The 14847-nt window shown below is 36.4% G+C and overlaps 2 protein-coding genes across 3 annotated transcripts; both read right to left on the reverse strand.

Moving 5' to 3' along the window:
- Positions 1-492: 492 nt before the first annotated feature.
- On the reverse strand, positions 493-5117 carry LOC121247229 (cyclin-L1-1). Of its 2 annotated transcripts, XM_041145603.1 has the most exons (9): positions 4894-5115; positions 3691-3875; positions 3223-3304; positions 2784-2924; positions 2366-2535; positions 1623-1896; positions 907-1312; positions 754-792; positions 493-663 (listed from the first exon to the last, which is right to left on the reverse strand). In XM_041145603.1, the coding sequence occupies exons 2-9, from the start codon at positions 3840-3842 to the stop codon at positions 593-595; spliced, it is 1335 nt and encodes a 444-aa protein (XP_041001537.1). In that variant the 5' UTR covers positions 3843-3875; positions 4894-5115; the 3' UTR covers positions 493-592. The 2 variants fall into 2 exon arrangements, with proteins under 2 accessions (XP_041001537.1, XP_041001538.1); XM_041145604.1 differs by lacking the exons at positions 493-663; positions 754-792; positions 907-1312 and adding an exon at positions 1323-1516 and having other exon boundaries at positions 4894-5117.
- Positions 5118-7223: 2106 nt separating this feature from the next.
- On the reverse strand, positions 7224-12793 carry LOC121246197 (probable leucine-rich repeat receptor-like protein kinase At2g33170). The gene is made up of 4 exons (XM_041144253.1): positions 12652-12793; positions 11819-12500; positions 8153-11150; positions 7224-7897 (listed from the first exon to the last, which is right to left on the reverse strand). The coding sequence occupies exons 3-4, from the start codon at positions 11106-11108 to the stop codon at positions 7578-7580; spliced, it is 3276 nt and encodes a 1091-aa protein (XP_041000187.1). The 5' UTR covers positions 11109-11150; positions 11819-12500; positions 12652-12793; the 3' UTR covers positions 7224-7577.
- Positions 12794-14847: the final 2054 nt, after the last annotated feature.

Consider the following 14847-nt stretch of genomic DNA (forward strand, 5'->3'; position numbering starts at 1 on the left):
CCTTTCACGTTTCATCTCTGTCCCAACTCCAGGCCCTTCCATCGTAGCACTCGCGCTTTGGCAGTCGACTAATGGTGAAAACAAGTTGAAGGCTCGTTATTCAGGCGCCTAGGAAGGATAGGGCCGATAGGCCGTCTAAGCATGCCACCACTTATTGCATGGGTTCGTAAACTCCATAAAAGACAAGCACGACTTCAAGGAAATTGCATCCAGAGAACTTGGTAGTTTTTTCTTTTGTGTTGGGGGGGGGGGGGGGGGGGGTTTCCATAACTCCCCTATAATAACGCAATACGGCGGAAAAGGTTAAAACGATTCAATAATACAACTCTCGGGCCTCAGCAAAGTATTGCAGGTGGCCGGGAGATGAGAAAAGCACTACAAGAGAGGCGTTGTACCGCCATTATTGATGGCTGTGTACAAGATCAACCAGTTTGGAATCGTACAGAGATTGATTATCAAATACGTTTTAGTTAAATGTCGACTCAAAATCGCTATTGTTTGAATAAAGCAGTTTTTCATTCTCTTTATCCCCACTGTTAAGTCTTTCCTTCATACAGACCAAACGTGATAGCTATACATAAAAGTATGGGTTTTAAGCATATGAATGATGTCTATGGCGATCCTTCTCCCTTGAAGAATAAGAGGAACTGTGGTAGTCACGATCTGAAAACGAAAATAGAGATTCAGATAACGGAATTCCGGTTAAAAAAGAACCATACCATCATAAAATAACAAAGGCGAACAAGAGCATACCTCGTGATGAGTGATGTCTCGACTTCCCCGAATGCCCCCCTGAATCGACAAGATAAAGATTACAAATCAGAGAATACTCCAAAAATCAAGGACCTCCACAAAGCACAATAAAGATGGCATGAGGTTCATGAACAAAATTGGCTGCAAACATACCTGCGTCCTTTCCTCTATCCTTGGATCGATGACTGCGGTCCTTGACTTTATCTTTGTCCCTGTCACTTTCCTCTCGGTCACGTTCCCGGTCAGAATCTCTGCCCCTATCACGATCACGGACCTTTATTCTGTCCTCCCTCTCCCTCTCTCTCTCCCTGTCCCTGTCCCTCTCCTTGTTCCGTTCCCTACTTGCCTCTGCTCTGTGCTCAGGATTGGATTTTAGCATTGGCTCTTCTCTTGCATCTCCCTCAACAGGCATATTCTTTGGCTCATCCTCACTTTTCTTAGACTCCTTCAGCTTGTCAATGGCTGCTCTTACCAGTACATCCTTGGATCCACCAGATTCAAGGTTAACTGCTGCTGAAGCTGGCTTGGTATTAGCTGTAGGGCTAGTCTGCAGAACTTCCTACAGTGAAGCATCGAGAGAAAAATCTGACCTTACTAAATTGTTCTTTCTCCTCGGAAGATAATATTTCCACTGAGTAACATTATATGGTCAAACAAATTTTCTTCAGACCAAACAATTGCGATCCTTTCTTTCACCAAAAATCAAGTGGTCCAAAAGCCAACTATACAGTAAGAATCTCCCGGAAAAAAGATGCAGTACTTGCTAAACAATTATCCAACACTAATTAATAAATTGTTAATTGCAAATATCATAGAAAGAATATTAGAAAAGGCTATATGTTTCCCATGCAAGAATGAGACAGTACTACCTTAGGAATGGGCTGAGACTGGGAATCTTTTGACTTGTTAGAAAATGTGAACGAGTCTCCATCCTTGCAGACTGGAATGTACTGTGCCTTAGGAAGGCTGTAAAGGTGAGCCAAAACCTTACAAACTTCATCAATCCCAGACTTGTCTGCATCAAATGCCTTCCACCATGGAGGATTCTCAGGAAGGGGTACATGGAAGCGACGAGCAGCAGCATAGATAACCCCGCAAGCCACAACCTCGCTCTTAAACCGAACACACAAAGTTGAACGCAAACTGCTCACATTTCAATGCCGAAACAAAAGTAAACAATAAAAAGGTCAATGGAAGTGTAAAACGTAGTGGAAAACAGAGAAAAATTGTGCAACAATCAGAGAGCACTGAGTGCCACATACAATTGGGGAAAGTCAACAAAATTATGCTGCATCATTCTATTATTTTCAAATACTGGTCAGTATCTCTCTCTCTCTCTCTTCTCTGATCAGTGATATCCTTCACCAGCAGCTTCATAGAGTATCATAGCTACAATGTGAGGAACAAACTCCAATACTCAAAACAAGGGGAAGAAGGCTCACACATATCAAAGTATACATAAACTGACTCAATTCTTAAACTCAAAGCACGCGAATTGCAGATGGAAAAAGTTTTCATGTTCAATGGATGACAAAATGATAAGAAATCATGGCATGGGTTGTGTAGTAAGTACTAGGAAATATATCCATAAGGAGTTAATTGCAGAAGTTACCTATCATTTGCTAGATTCCAAGCTTCTTGCCTCAGTTCTGGAGGTGTTTCAAGGGTGGCAAGGTAGTTGGATATGAATTTATGAGGATGTTCAACATGACAAATGAATCCCATCTCTTTCAATATATGCCTTTCTGTTCGGCTCAGATCAGTCTTGAGGACATGATATTTCTGTTAGAGAAGAAACACAAAAACCATGATTTTAAAATAAATAAAAAAAACAAGAGGGCTTTTCCAGGCTCACAAACACTTAAGCAGCTAAACTAAACCAACGATGTAGAAAAAAGTCGCCATAATTGGAATATGCCAGAAAGGAAAGGAAGACTAAGTAATGAAAAATTCACTTCCAGTGCCAAAGAAAGACAACAATAAACAATAAAAAACATAATTCAAAGCATAAAAGAAGGTGGATGCTTAACCTGCGATCCAACCTCCAAATGCTCTATGGGTAAGTTCTCCCTCCTACATTCCATTCTATGGAAAACAATGAGCACTTGTCTTGCTTTCCTTGGGCTTTCCTCCAACTTTGACGCAAGCCACACACAGCTTGCAGCAACTTTCTGCAAGACATTATCAGATAGCAGATAAGTTCAAGATGAAAAACATGGGCACCAAGATCTTGCGTTGGTTAAAGTCAACAAAACAATCATTTGTTTCCAAGAAAATGTAGGAAAATGAAAAGCCATTCTAGAAAACAAGAACCTTGTTCCGATAAAACTACTTGGCTAGCATAATATGTGGCGTTATCAATATGAGATTAAAACATCATTTATGTACTTCAAAAGACCCTTTATTTTCCTTACTCATTCTCTATGTCTGAGCAAGGAAAGAGAGAATAATGGGCGAACAAAGCTTAACCTTCACATTGAAGCGGGCGAATGATTTCTTGCAATAGAAACGATGGAATAGAACCTGGCCAGTGGCCATTACAGCTTGAGGCCTGTAAGTAATACGATCAAGGAAACGCTGAAATAACAAACAATGGCAAAAAAGAAAGCATTTATTCCCCTTCTATATCTTACATTTGTAGAATCTTTGCCCTGGTGCTTCTCTCATGAATAATTCTTCTCATCAGCTACTATTCACTACCCCACACCCCACACCCCACACTCTATGAAAAAAAAAAACTGTTAGGTGTGGGGTGTGAGGGTGAATAGTGGCTGATGTATAGCAAAACCCGTCTCTCATTTACTAAAAGTCTGAAATCTTGGATTACTAATTGGTGGGATACTATGGAATCCGAAATCTTCTTGAACGATATTCAAGATATGAGTATGGAATTCCAGAAACCAACATATATTCGACAAAGAAATCAGCAAAGGATACAGTTTAAGCAAGATGCCACTTTCTTGGACGAGATCACAACCATAGATTCGCAGAGTAGTTTCTGTCGCTTCATCTATACCGTCTTTCCTAGAAGGCAAGTCCTTTAGCTGCTCATCGGTTAAGTAGAAATTGTCCATTGCTGTGTAAATCATCCTTACGCAAAGAGCTCAACTACCTTCAATAACCTGCCACAAAATAACAAATCGAACTTTCAGACTCCTAAATGAACATGCAGAAATCTTTTTTCTTTTTTTAGAAATGTTTTACCTACAAAGAGATTCCACAAAAGTAAACCTACATACTAACAAGTGACATGGCTTCATATGATACGTTAGATCTACTTTACAATAAAAGTAGTTTTACAATTTAACGTATTGTATCAAGCCACGTCAGTCTGTGGGTTTACTTTTGTAGAATTTCTTAGTGGCTGTAGCACTTCTCTCTTCTTTTTTTTTTTGCTGGAAGGAGGGTGGGTAGGGTGGGGAGGAGGAACTTTTTGACACGCAGTTACAACTAGAGTGAAACCCAAGATTAAGGCTACGTTTGGGTACCAAGAGTACCTCAAGTACTCTCACTACTATTCTTTACTTTATTATTACTTTTCACCTACTTTTTTACTATTCATTATTTTTTACCTACTATTCATTATTCTATTATTACTTTTTCACTACTATTCACAAACATTCTCAACACTTCTCAGGTATTCTTCCTATCCAAACGTAGCCTAAGTTTATTTATGTAAAATCCAAAAGGGATTCGCTTATTAAACTGTCTTTCTTTCAATGTTGTGAATTAATGAACTATATTGAAACCAAGAAAACAAAATCAGAACTGCTTTAACTGCATTCGTATAGGCAACACACGCATTCATTTGAGCATACACGTCAAAACATAAATGGAAAAGACGAAGCTAATTTAGTTTATGTGTCTTAACGTTATGGGCCAATCATAAAAATCCTCCCTGAGTTTTAGCGTGGTTTCAAATAAAGCCTAGGGTTCCTTATCAGCACCCATTGCATAAGCTCAAATATAATACACATGATGTATTTCAACTCGCTCACATCAAATCATATTGTACTTCAAGGTGTTTAAAGTATGCGATCCGTCCTTCATAGCAACTATAGCGGTTTCCAAGTCCCACTCTGGGATTCATCGTGTAGAATAGGAATCCGGCATTTAGATAGAGGAATTTAGGAAAATTACCTTAAGTTTTTTACGACTTGGCGAACCGAAAGAGACTAGTTCCTGGCTCCGAAAGCGAGCTCTCCGTAATTGCGGAGCTGGGGAGGGTGATGGTGGTGGGTAGTGGGCGATCCAAAAGGTGTCGCGTGGACGTCAAGTTAAGAGAGGGAGGAGAATGAGAGAGAGTCGAGATAGACCGCCTGTTGCGACGAATTTTGGCTGCGTTCTATTTGCTTCTTGCGACGAAATTAGTCCCTGGTACTTTTTAAAAAATTTTATTAAAAAAAAATAAAATGCTATAAGTCGTGAAAATAAACTAATATTAAGGCCAAAAAAAAAAAAACTATATAACCAAAAAAACTAAATGATATTAAAATTAAAAAAAAAATAAATTAAAAAAATAAAATTAAGGGAAATTCTATTTGCAAATATGCTTACTAACACCCCCAAACACATTTTTGATATGGTAACTTGCCATATCGGTTAGCATAAAAAATAAATGTATTTTAAATTTCTAATTACTAAAGTAGTTTGACATTGAGTGGTGTGCTTAGACAATTTTTTTATTTTTATTTTTTATAAAGGAGGTGGGGGGTTTTGAACCCAAATATTCTATTTGAAGAATTAGATCATATGCCATCAGATCATCAGACTCTTGATGTATGCTTAGATATTGATTGATTTGCCAATAGCATAATTTTAAAATTAAAAAATAAAATATAAACTTGAAATATAAAAAACCTCCCACCAAAGGTACCCTTTGTGGTGGCCATCGCTTAGAGCCTTAGGCTCCTTTTCACAACACAATATTTATATATATATATATATATAATATTTATATATATTTCATTCCTAAACATTTTTCAAATATAAAACAATTTTTAATTTCAAATTTTTAACTTTTCATCTAATCATCATAATTTTTCCAAATTTCAAAACAAAACACAAAGAATAATAAGTTTTTTTTCAAATTTCAAAATAAAAATTATATTAAAAAATATATTCAAATAGTTTTTTGATTTTATAATATTATCCAAGCTTTTATCTCTCATTTTCAAACCTGATAAAATATCTTAATTCAAACTATTTAACTACTATTTGCAAATATATTGAAATATTCTAAATATTTAATATGCACTCAGAATATTCTACTATTATTTATTATTTTATTATTATTTTTCACTACTATTCAATATTCTATAATTATTTTTTCATTACTATTCAAATAACATTTGAGATCATCTCACTACCCAAATGCAACTTTAGAGACCCTAGATCTGGTTTCTCTAGAGTCTAGAAGTGGTTAGTATCCAAGCACACGAGGCCAACCAGGGATCCAGGTATGGCATATTTCAATTTATAATTTTTTCTAAAAAATATATTTAATTGTTTACTTGTTTTTTGAAGTTTTATTTTCCATTTTTTATTGATTCGTATTATTTTTCTTGTTTTGTTGTTGGTTTTTTTTTTTTTAAAAAAATTGGTGATTAAAAAAAAATTATTCACTGTTAAAAAGAATTGTTTTCATTTTACTTTTATTACGTTTACAAGAGATGAATGTGTATTTCTGGCTGTGTATGTACATAATTGATCATATGAAGTGATAAAAGACTGCCACGTCAATTATTTTCGTCATAAAATTAATAAAATTTGGATGAAGCGGCCTCTCTAGCTAGCATAGTGTGTAACCTTAGAAATCGTTTTGTAGTTTTTTATCCACCAGTTTGAAAAAGAGGCTGATTCAATTAGTTGGCTTTCTAAGCTTTGTGCTTTGATCTGCCCTTATGTGCACATACATCTCATGGAGTTGGAGGCAACCATATTGCAAACTGGAAACCTTACATATGGGATCCCATTGAAATAAATCCATTTTTTCCAAGGGTGATGGCATGCATCAGAGTTTGTATCTAAATGTCATGCATACAAGCAGTTTGTAGCTAATCTCAACTCAAGTCAAAACTTATGAGGGCATTTATACTGTCTGTAATATATAAATTTAAGATGTGCAAGTCTGGCATAAACCTCTTATAAAACGTAAGACCCAATTCTACTTTTTCTAGCGAGTTCCAATTATTATAAAAAGGATAGCGTCATACTTGCACGACTTAAGCCTACACAAATGACGATTTCACAGAGAAGGCTTTGCTTCTCACAAATGGCGATTTCAAAAGTTTATGATTTAGACCATTATATAAGAAGCAAAAGTATTTTTTATGAAAATTATCACTTGTTTAAAAAACTTAAGCTGATGAAAATATGTAGATTTTATTATTTATTTTATATCTTAACATTCTTCACCATAATGAGCGAGAAATTATTCACATCTTTGGGAAATAATATACACATGAAGATAAAAAGACAATCATCTCTCAACCAATTTCATTAACTCGAGGACCTTTAAGATACATATAGAATAGTACCGCAGCTGTACACCAGAGTGATAATGTTGTAGCAATTGCAAAAGGACTTGCGGTATTTTGAGAGAAATATCAGTCCCCCCATAAACTAAAATCAGAAGCCAAGTAATGATATTCTTTCATGAGAAATGTACAAGAGATTGTCATTTTTGCTGTCTGTGAAAATACCAGGAAGAATCAGCATCAAGAAATAATCTCAGTTAATAGATATTGGAAATGGTCACATACTTGCAGGAGGCATCAACTTTAAGCAGAAGATCATAAGCTGGAAATAGTAAAGTTCCATTCTCACTCATTAGACTCTATAAGCATCAAGACGACTTCTCGCATTGATGGTCGGTCCAAAGGGGACATACTCGTGCACATCAAAGCAATTTTTAAGACAGTAAGCATGTGAGAGACTGTACTCTTGTCTTCAAGGTTCAATCTGGGGTCAAGTATCTCAGATATCAATGAATGATCCCGAATATACTTTCTCACCCACGAGACAAGATCACCACCTTGATCTAGTGGCTGTACAGGGGTTTTCCCTGTCAGCAACTCCAATAGAACAACCCCATAGCTATAGACGTCACATTTTTCTGTAACCTTCATAGTGTATGCATATTCTGCATGCAGAAGCATAAATATCTTAATCATTATAAATAAACTTACTCTCAATTGTAATATCCAAAACGCATGACTCTCAGTTGTCATATTGATAAATCAAAGATGCCCATGATGACTAGAACAAATAACTATTATAAACATTTCCTTTTGACCTTAAAAAAGACTCTTTGTATTAGCAGTATTCTTACAGAATAATGATAACATAATCTTTGTGAGTCTAAAATGGAGTCTGAAAAACTTAAAAGGATGCTTACCTGGTGCAATGTACCCATATGATCCTGCAACTGCAGACATTGATTTAGATTGAGGCATGTCAACTACTTTGGCCAAACCGAAGTCACCAACATGGGCTTCGAAGCTATCATCAATTAGAATATTATTGGACTTTATATCACGGTGAATAATCCTTGGTTTGCAATCATGATGCAAATAAGAAAGACCTTCAGCTGCTCCAAGAGCAATTGTGAACCGAGTTGGCCATTCCAAACTACAATAGGCCCCATGAAGGATTTCACCCAAGCTGCCCCTAGCCATGTACTCATATAGAAGCAGATTGGAACCATGATGATGGCAGAAACCGTATAGCTTTACAATGTTACGATGCCTAATCTTTCCAAGAGTTAAAATCTCAGCCCGAAAACTGTTCTCAATGTTGTTCCCCTCCCTGTTAGATGCTAGTTTCTTAACAGCAATAATCTGTCCAGAATGCATAACTGCTTTATAAACTGTTCCACAAGCTCCCTTTCCAACAGCATAACTGTCATGGAAATTTTCTGTGGCCTCAACCAGATCTTGGAAGGTGAACCCCTCTTTTGGGGGGAAATAGATGTCTGAATCTGGAAATGGAATGTCCTTATCTTGCAAGGAAGGAATCGTCTCAGCTGGACGCCTCATGAAATACAAAAGAATTACAATTAGAATGAGAGAAATGCCACCCACAGCAGCTGCGGTTGCCGTAATAATTTTACCCCGAGGAGCATCAACACTTTCCAGAGATGGAACTGACGGCGAGGATAGAAGTTCACCGCAATCTACAAGAAGGCCGCCACAAAGCCCTTTGTTCCCAATGAAGCTGCTGATGGCCATGTTACGAAACAGTGATCCAGAAGGTAAAGGTCCAGCAAGGTTATTGTATGAGAAATTGCAACCCAATAAACTAGACAGATTTTTAAATGTGTCTGGAATTTCACCACTCAATTGATTATTATTGAGGAATAGGTATATCAGTAAACTAAGATTGCCAAGCTCTGCCGGTATTCTCCCAGTGAGATTGTTATTACTGAGATCCAATGCAATCTGCAAGCTTGAAAGGGAGCCCAACTCAGGAGGTATTTCGCCAGAAAATGAGTTTCCACCCATCTGCAACTCTGTCAAACGGGAGAGGTTTCCCAATGCCAAAGGTATATCTCCGGAGAAATGATTTTCAGATAATCTGAGAATCTCCAACTGCGAAAGGATTCCAAGCTCATTTGGTAATGCATCTATAAAACTATTGTTGCTGAGATCAAGCCGTTGAAGCATCTTGCAATTAACAATTTCAGGCGGAATCCTTCCCACAAGCAAGTTCGAGGAAATATTAAAAGTCACCAATCGAGACAGATTTCCTATTTGCTTAGGCAACTCTGATGTAAAGTAATTGTTGGCAATATGAAGCCTCTGCAACTTTTTGCAGTTCCCAACAGCTGGGGGAATTGGACCACTGAACCCGTTTTGATCCAATTCAACAGCTGAAAGGTTCGCTAATTTGCACAAGTCCGATGGAAAGCTCCCAGTAAGTCTGTTTCTGACCAGACGAAGTTGCACCAAAGATTGGCAATTGATGATCCCAGTAGGGATATTTCCATATAGTTTATTGGACTCCAGATTCAACAACATCAGGTTAGAATGCCGGCAAAGATGAGGAGGTATCCTTCCTGTTAGTTGGTTCTTAGAGAAATCAACCACCCAAAGTCGGCTGTAAAGACCAAGCCCTTGAGGAATGCTACCAGTAAGAGAGTTGTCAAAAAGCTGTAACTGGGTCATGTTAGTCAAATACTGAAACCCAAAAGGAATAGGACCTGTGAGGTTATTGATTGAGAGGTCAACTTTTGTCAAGTTCCTCAAGCTACTGAGCTCATTTGGTATAACACCCTTAAGCTGGTTCTGGAAAAGGTATAGTAAGCTTAGGTTTGTGATCTTACTGAACTCAGAGGGAATCTCACCAGTCAAATAGTTTTCCGAGAAATCAATTTCTAATGCCAGAGAAAGATTCCCAATCTCCCTTGGAATTGTTCCATTCAGCTTATTTCTATAGAGGTACAACATCCTCAAAGATTTGAGGTTCCCAATCTCCTTAGGTATAGATCCCACAAGAGCATTCTCATACAAAGCAAGGGTAACAAGCCTTGTACAGTTCCCAAGTTCTTTTGGGATAAACCCTGAAAGCTGATTAGACTGTAGAATCAGATCTTTCAACTTCCCGAGCATCCCAATTTCTTTTGGTATTTCCCCTCCTATCTTATTTTGGGTAAGGCCAAGTAATTTTAAGCTCACACATCCACTTATTTCAGCTGGTATGCTACCAGAAATAGCATTTTGCCCAGCTCTAATTGAAGTTAGATGCTTAAGATTCCCAATAGAACGAGGCAATTGGCCTGTGAGATTATTGGTGTATGCCACCAAATCAACCAATAAAGACAAGTTTCCAATCTCCTCTGGAATAGGGCCGGATAGTTTATTGTTGCATACATTCAATTTTTTCAAATTAGACAGCAACCCCAACTCAGCAGGAAGTTGCCCCTCAAAATGATTATTATTCAAATAGAGGTATTCCAACATGGAACAGTTTCCAATCTCCCTAGGTATATCTCCAGTGAACCCATTATCAGAAATATTAAGCACAGTTAGATGGACCAAACCACCAATGCTAGGGCTCAGGGTTTTAGAAAGGTTCATTGAATTCAAGTGAAGCATGTTGACAACAGGATCCTTGTCAGGAGTGCAACTCACACCAACCCATCCACATGGTGTTTGATCAGAGGGATTCCAATTTCCCAAAACGTTCAATTTATCATGAAGACTATTTTTCAGCACTAGAAGGTGCAGCCCCTCCAAATTTAACCCCTCTGCAATACAAAAAAGTACGGCAGTAACAAACAAGGACCCCACAAACCTCAATCCCCGAATGCTTCTTGAATTGGAATGCCCTGACATTTTAATAGCACCCGGCATGATAACAACTATGGCATACTAGATTGTATGACACCTGCACTGCTGCACATACATAACTGCTTCAGATTGCAAACCATGGTATTAAACACAAAAACAATCATATTTCATACTTGCAAGAAGGAAATTGTATTTTGAAAGAGTTAGTCTACATACAGGGGACTGCTCATGCAAGACCATACAGTTATCTTTAAAAAAAATTTAAAATTACAAAATAATATCCTTTTTAAAATGATGCTTTTTCTCCTCTTATCCCCATTCATCAATGGGACTGCACATGCAGTCCCCGCTAGGACTGCAAATAGAATTTCTCATTTTGAAAATGACGAGATACTCTGGAAAAAAAAGGGATGAATCGATCACAGGAAAGTGTATTCAAAATCAGTATTCAAATAACTAAACAAACCAAAGTGGATCCTTGAGAAATGAATCTCACAATTCAATTCAACCGCCTAAAAGAATCAAAAGACTAGCCTAAGAGAAATTAAAATACAAAACAAAACTGTGATAAACCCATCAACTGAAAGTACCCAACAACTCAAAAATATAGACAGTTGACAAACCAAATAACCATTTCCACTTTTCAGCAACCACCCAGGAATTCAATAATCAAAAGAAGTCATCTTGTTACCGAACCAATGACAAATATGTCAAGCCAACAATTCTATAAATTAAAAAATTCCAGCAGATATCACAGAGACTATAAAACACACCTCTCAAAGCCCGTGATCACTCATCAAAGAGAGAAGATTGAAGCTGCAAGACCACCACTGCCAATAGACTTCTCCTTGCGATGACAAACTGAAATCCGTGTAATTCATCGATCAAAGGGCGAAAAAAGAAACCCAGGTTCGCCTTTCTCGCAAATGGTGAGATCCTCGAACTATGGGCCAAGATATAGTTCCAAATGGAAAAGAAGAAGAACAGTTACAAAAAAGAATCTGAAAAACTATCCTCCTTTCTGCCCATTTTCAACAAGGAAGCTCAAAGTGCAATGAATCCAAGAGAGATTTTCTGTATAATACTTTATCGAAAAAGATGGCAAAGCGGAGACTTTGTGCTACAGTCACGGTTGCTGTCGTGACTCGTGAGGGATCTTGAGGTGGATTAAGGGGCGGGCAAGAGCTCTCGGGGTCGAAGCTCTAATGGCCGACAGGGCATGCTCTCATTTCCTCCGCAACTCGATGGCCATGGCTGAGTCTCTCTTGGAGTGAGCCTATCTGTGTACAAGTTTCTCTCCCCATTCTAGTGCTTGATAAAAGTAAAAGGAAACTGTATTTCATTTTGTAAAGAACCTCGGGATTTTGCTGATTGGGACGGCTGCTGGGTTGGGTAGGTACACTTCAATTTGTTCCTCTAGTTTTGCAGAGTCCTCTGCCCTGCTCTCTAATCTTCCTGCAAAGTTATCCATGAATAAATATCATTTTTTTTCGTCTGTATAATTAAAAGGAACTAACGTATTAATTTATTCTCCTTGGAAAAAAAAACCAATCATGCAGATTATCAAAAAAAAATATTCAAAAACAGAGGAATCTGAGAATCTAACGTGCGCCAAGTTGGAAAAGAGAGAACGAAAACCCAGATGAATTTACTCAGTCATCCAAAGTTAGACATGCAACTCTTTACTTTCAATGGATAGAATTTGGGGAGTTAACTTGTCTACCAGACCAGGTCAGTTCGTATTCTTTATATACTTCACATATTTTATGCCCCCGTGTGCATGAAGAAATGATAAAGAAATAAAATTATATATTTTTAAATAATGTATAGAGTATGAACTTCTGCCTAATTCTAATTTTATATTAAAAAGAACAGAATTTATTATCTAATAAATAAGTAATTTCTCTTTTTACAAAAAAAAAAAAAATGGAGTTTGGTTGACCAAAAAAAATATATTTTTTTTAATTTTTCCTTGGAACTTGAAAATGAAAATGACTTACTGATAGATAAAAAAAACATGATTCAAACTTAAAGCGATAAAAAAAAAAAAAAAAAAAAACATGATTCAAAACTCCCATCAACGTTGGGGGACTCAGAAGGAAGGAAGTGGGGCATTAAGATCAAAGTCATGCCCCACCAATCTAATTTTCAGCGACCGTAACAATATTCACATAATTATTTTTATCTTTAATATATATTATTTTATTAAATAAATATCTTATATTTAATATTGGCGTGCGATTTGACGCGCAAAATCACTTTTTCTTTTTCTATGAGTACTGTAGGAGGGATGGGGCCAAGAAAGCTCCCCAAGCTGTGCAGCCACTTGCGTTTATGTCCCTATTGGACGGTCCACGTTTGGGAAGGAGATGGGTCGGACAACAAATGATGCAATCTTTGAAAAGGAAGAACTGGTGAGGTCCCACCTTGAAGATTGTGGAGATTTAGGAGCAGGAAAATGTGGAAATCCGTTGGTTGGAGGGCGCATCCTTGGACTGTGCAGCTGTGCTTGTTTGAACTGTAAAAACTGAACACATTTTTTTTCCATCCTTGTTGCTTTTCTTCTTTTCTGGGTTGGCTCATCTCCACTACGGAAAAAAAAAACATCATTTTTCCAAGGCCTAGGTGTCTTTGGATATTCATCCATGCATTTTGGCAATCCCGTGGACTAAAACAACTTTCAATTCTTGTTCTTCTCCCAAGTATCACCACTCACGTCTGCACACCTCTTTTTTCAGCTTTTGTTTATGAGATTCCTAGAAAAAGTTATCCATCTTGATCTTACCTTATTTCATTTTTTTTTTTTCAATGATATAAAGTGATAACCTAACTTTTGATTTTTTCTGGGATATGATATGATATAAGGTTTGTCTTTCTTTCTTGATGTAACATTTAAGTTATTGATATATATAAGTAAAAATACTCGTTTTAGTTATTTAGCGTTCTTGTAAGTAATATACAAATTATATTTTAAATCAAATTATGTCACGTAAATGATGTGTGATATAAAAACTTTTAAATAAAATTATTCATATACGGATATAATTAAAGTATTTGCGATTTACATTTTTCATGCATATACGAGACGTTAATAATACGATTCATTTTAGAGTAAAGAAATAACATTTAAGCTTGATTTGATCCCACGCTTCTATCTATGGGTGGGAGTGCAATCACTGACTCTTAATTATAAAGAATTAGCTTTCTTTAATAGCTTAATATTAATTAATTAACTTTGACCCGTTAGATTAAGAAGTATATCTGCCAAGCTTGAGTACGGTCCAGATTTTTTTAAATTCATTCAAATTTATAATCCTTTTCTTTTTATCTTTAACTTCAAGTGGGTCTGATCACATTTTTATCTCTATTTCATGAAAGATATTTGGACATAGAATTCCCACGAGTTTAGCTTCTATTATGTTAAAATTTTATTGGATATATTCCGGTTGAAAAATGAATAGACAATGTTATTTTAAGTACAAAAATAAGTTAATTTTATTTTTTATTAATCTTCTAATATTGTCCATTTACTTTAAAACAAGATTTATCGAGTAAAATCTTAACAGAATGCAAGCCAAACTATATACCCATACCCATAGTCTTCTTGTATTTTTTTTTCCTCCCAAGTTGTTCTATTTTGCAGTGAAATTATAGTAACGTTTAGGTCTCATTTAGATATAGAAACGGTTTCATCTCATCTTATCTCATTATTACAATTTTTTTAAATTTCTATAGAAAATATAATAAACAATTCAACTTTTTCAAATCTCAAAATAATAATAATATTAAAAAAAATAATATT

The sequence above is a fragment of the Juglans microcarpa x Juglans regia genome, chromosome 1S, assembly GCF_004785595.1.
Source record: "Juglans microcarpa x Juglans regia isolate MS1-56 chromosome 1S, Jm3101_v1.0, whole genome shotgun sequence".
Classification (NCBI taxonomy): domain Eukaryota; kingdom Viridiplantae; phylum Streptophyta; class Magnoliopsida; order Fagales; family Juglandaceae; genus Juglans; species Juglans microcarpa x Juglans regia.

What these genes read in the sequence shown, in the direction of transcription:
- LOC121247229 (XM_041145603.1), bottom strand. Translation starts at nt 3,842, where the DNA reads ATGATTTACACAGCAATGGACAATTTCTACTTAACCGATGAGCAGCTA. An exon ending in TGGAATCTAGCAAATGATAG is followed by an intron (nt 1,897 to 2,365) that starts GTAACTTCTGCA and finishes AAATGTGAGCAG; the next exon opens with TTTGCGTTCAACTTTGTGTG. An exon ending in AGTCTCAGCCCATTCCTAAG is followed by an intron (nt 1,313 to 1,622) that starts GTAGTACTGTCT and finishes GCTTCACTGTAG; the next exon opens with GAAGTTCTGCAGACTAGCCC.
- LOC121246197 (XM_041144253.1), bottom strand. Translation starts at nt 11,108, where the DNA reads ATGCCGGGTGCTATTAAAATGTCAGGGCATTCCAATTCAAGAAGCATT. An exon ending in ATATGGGTACATTGCACCAG is followed by an intron (nt 7,898 to 8,152) that starts GTAAGCATCCTT and finishes TTCTGCATGCAG; the next exon opens with AATATGCATACACTATGAAG.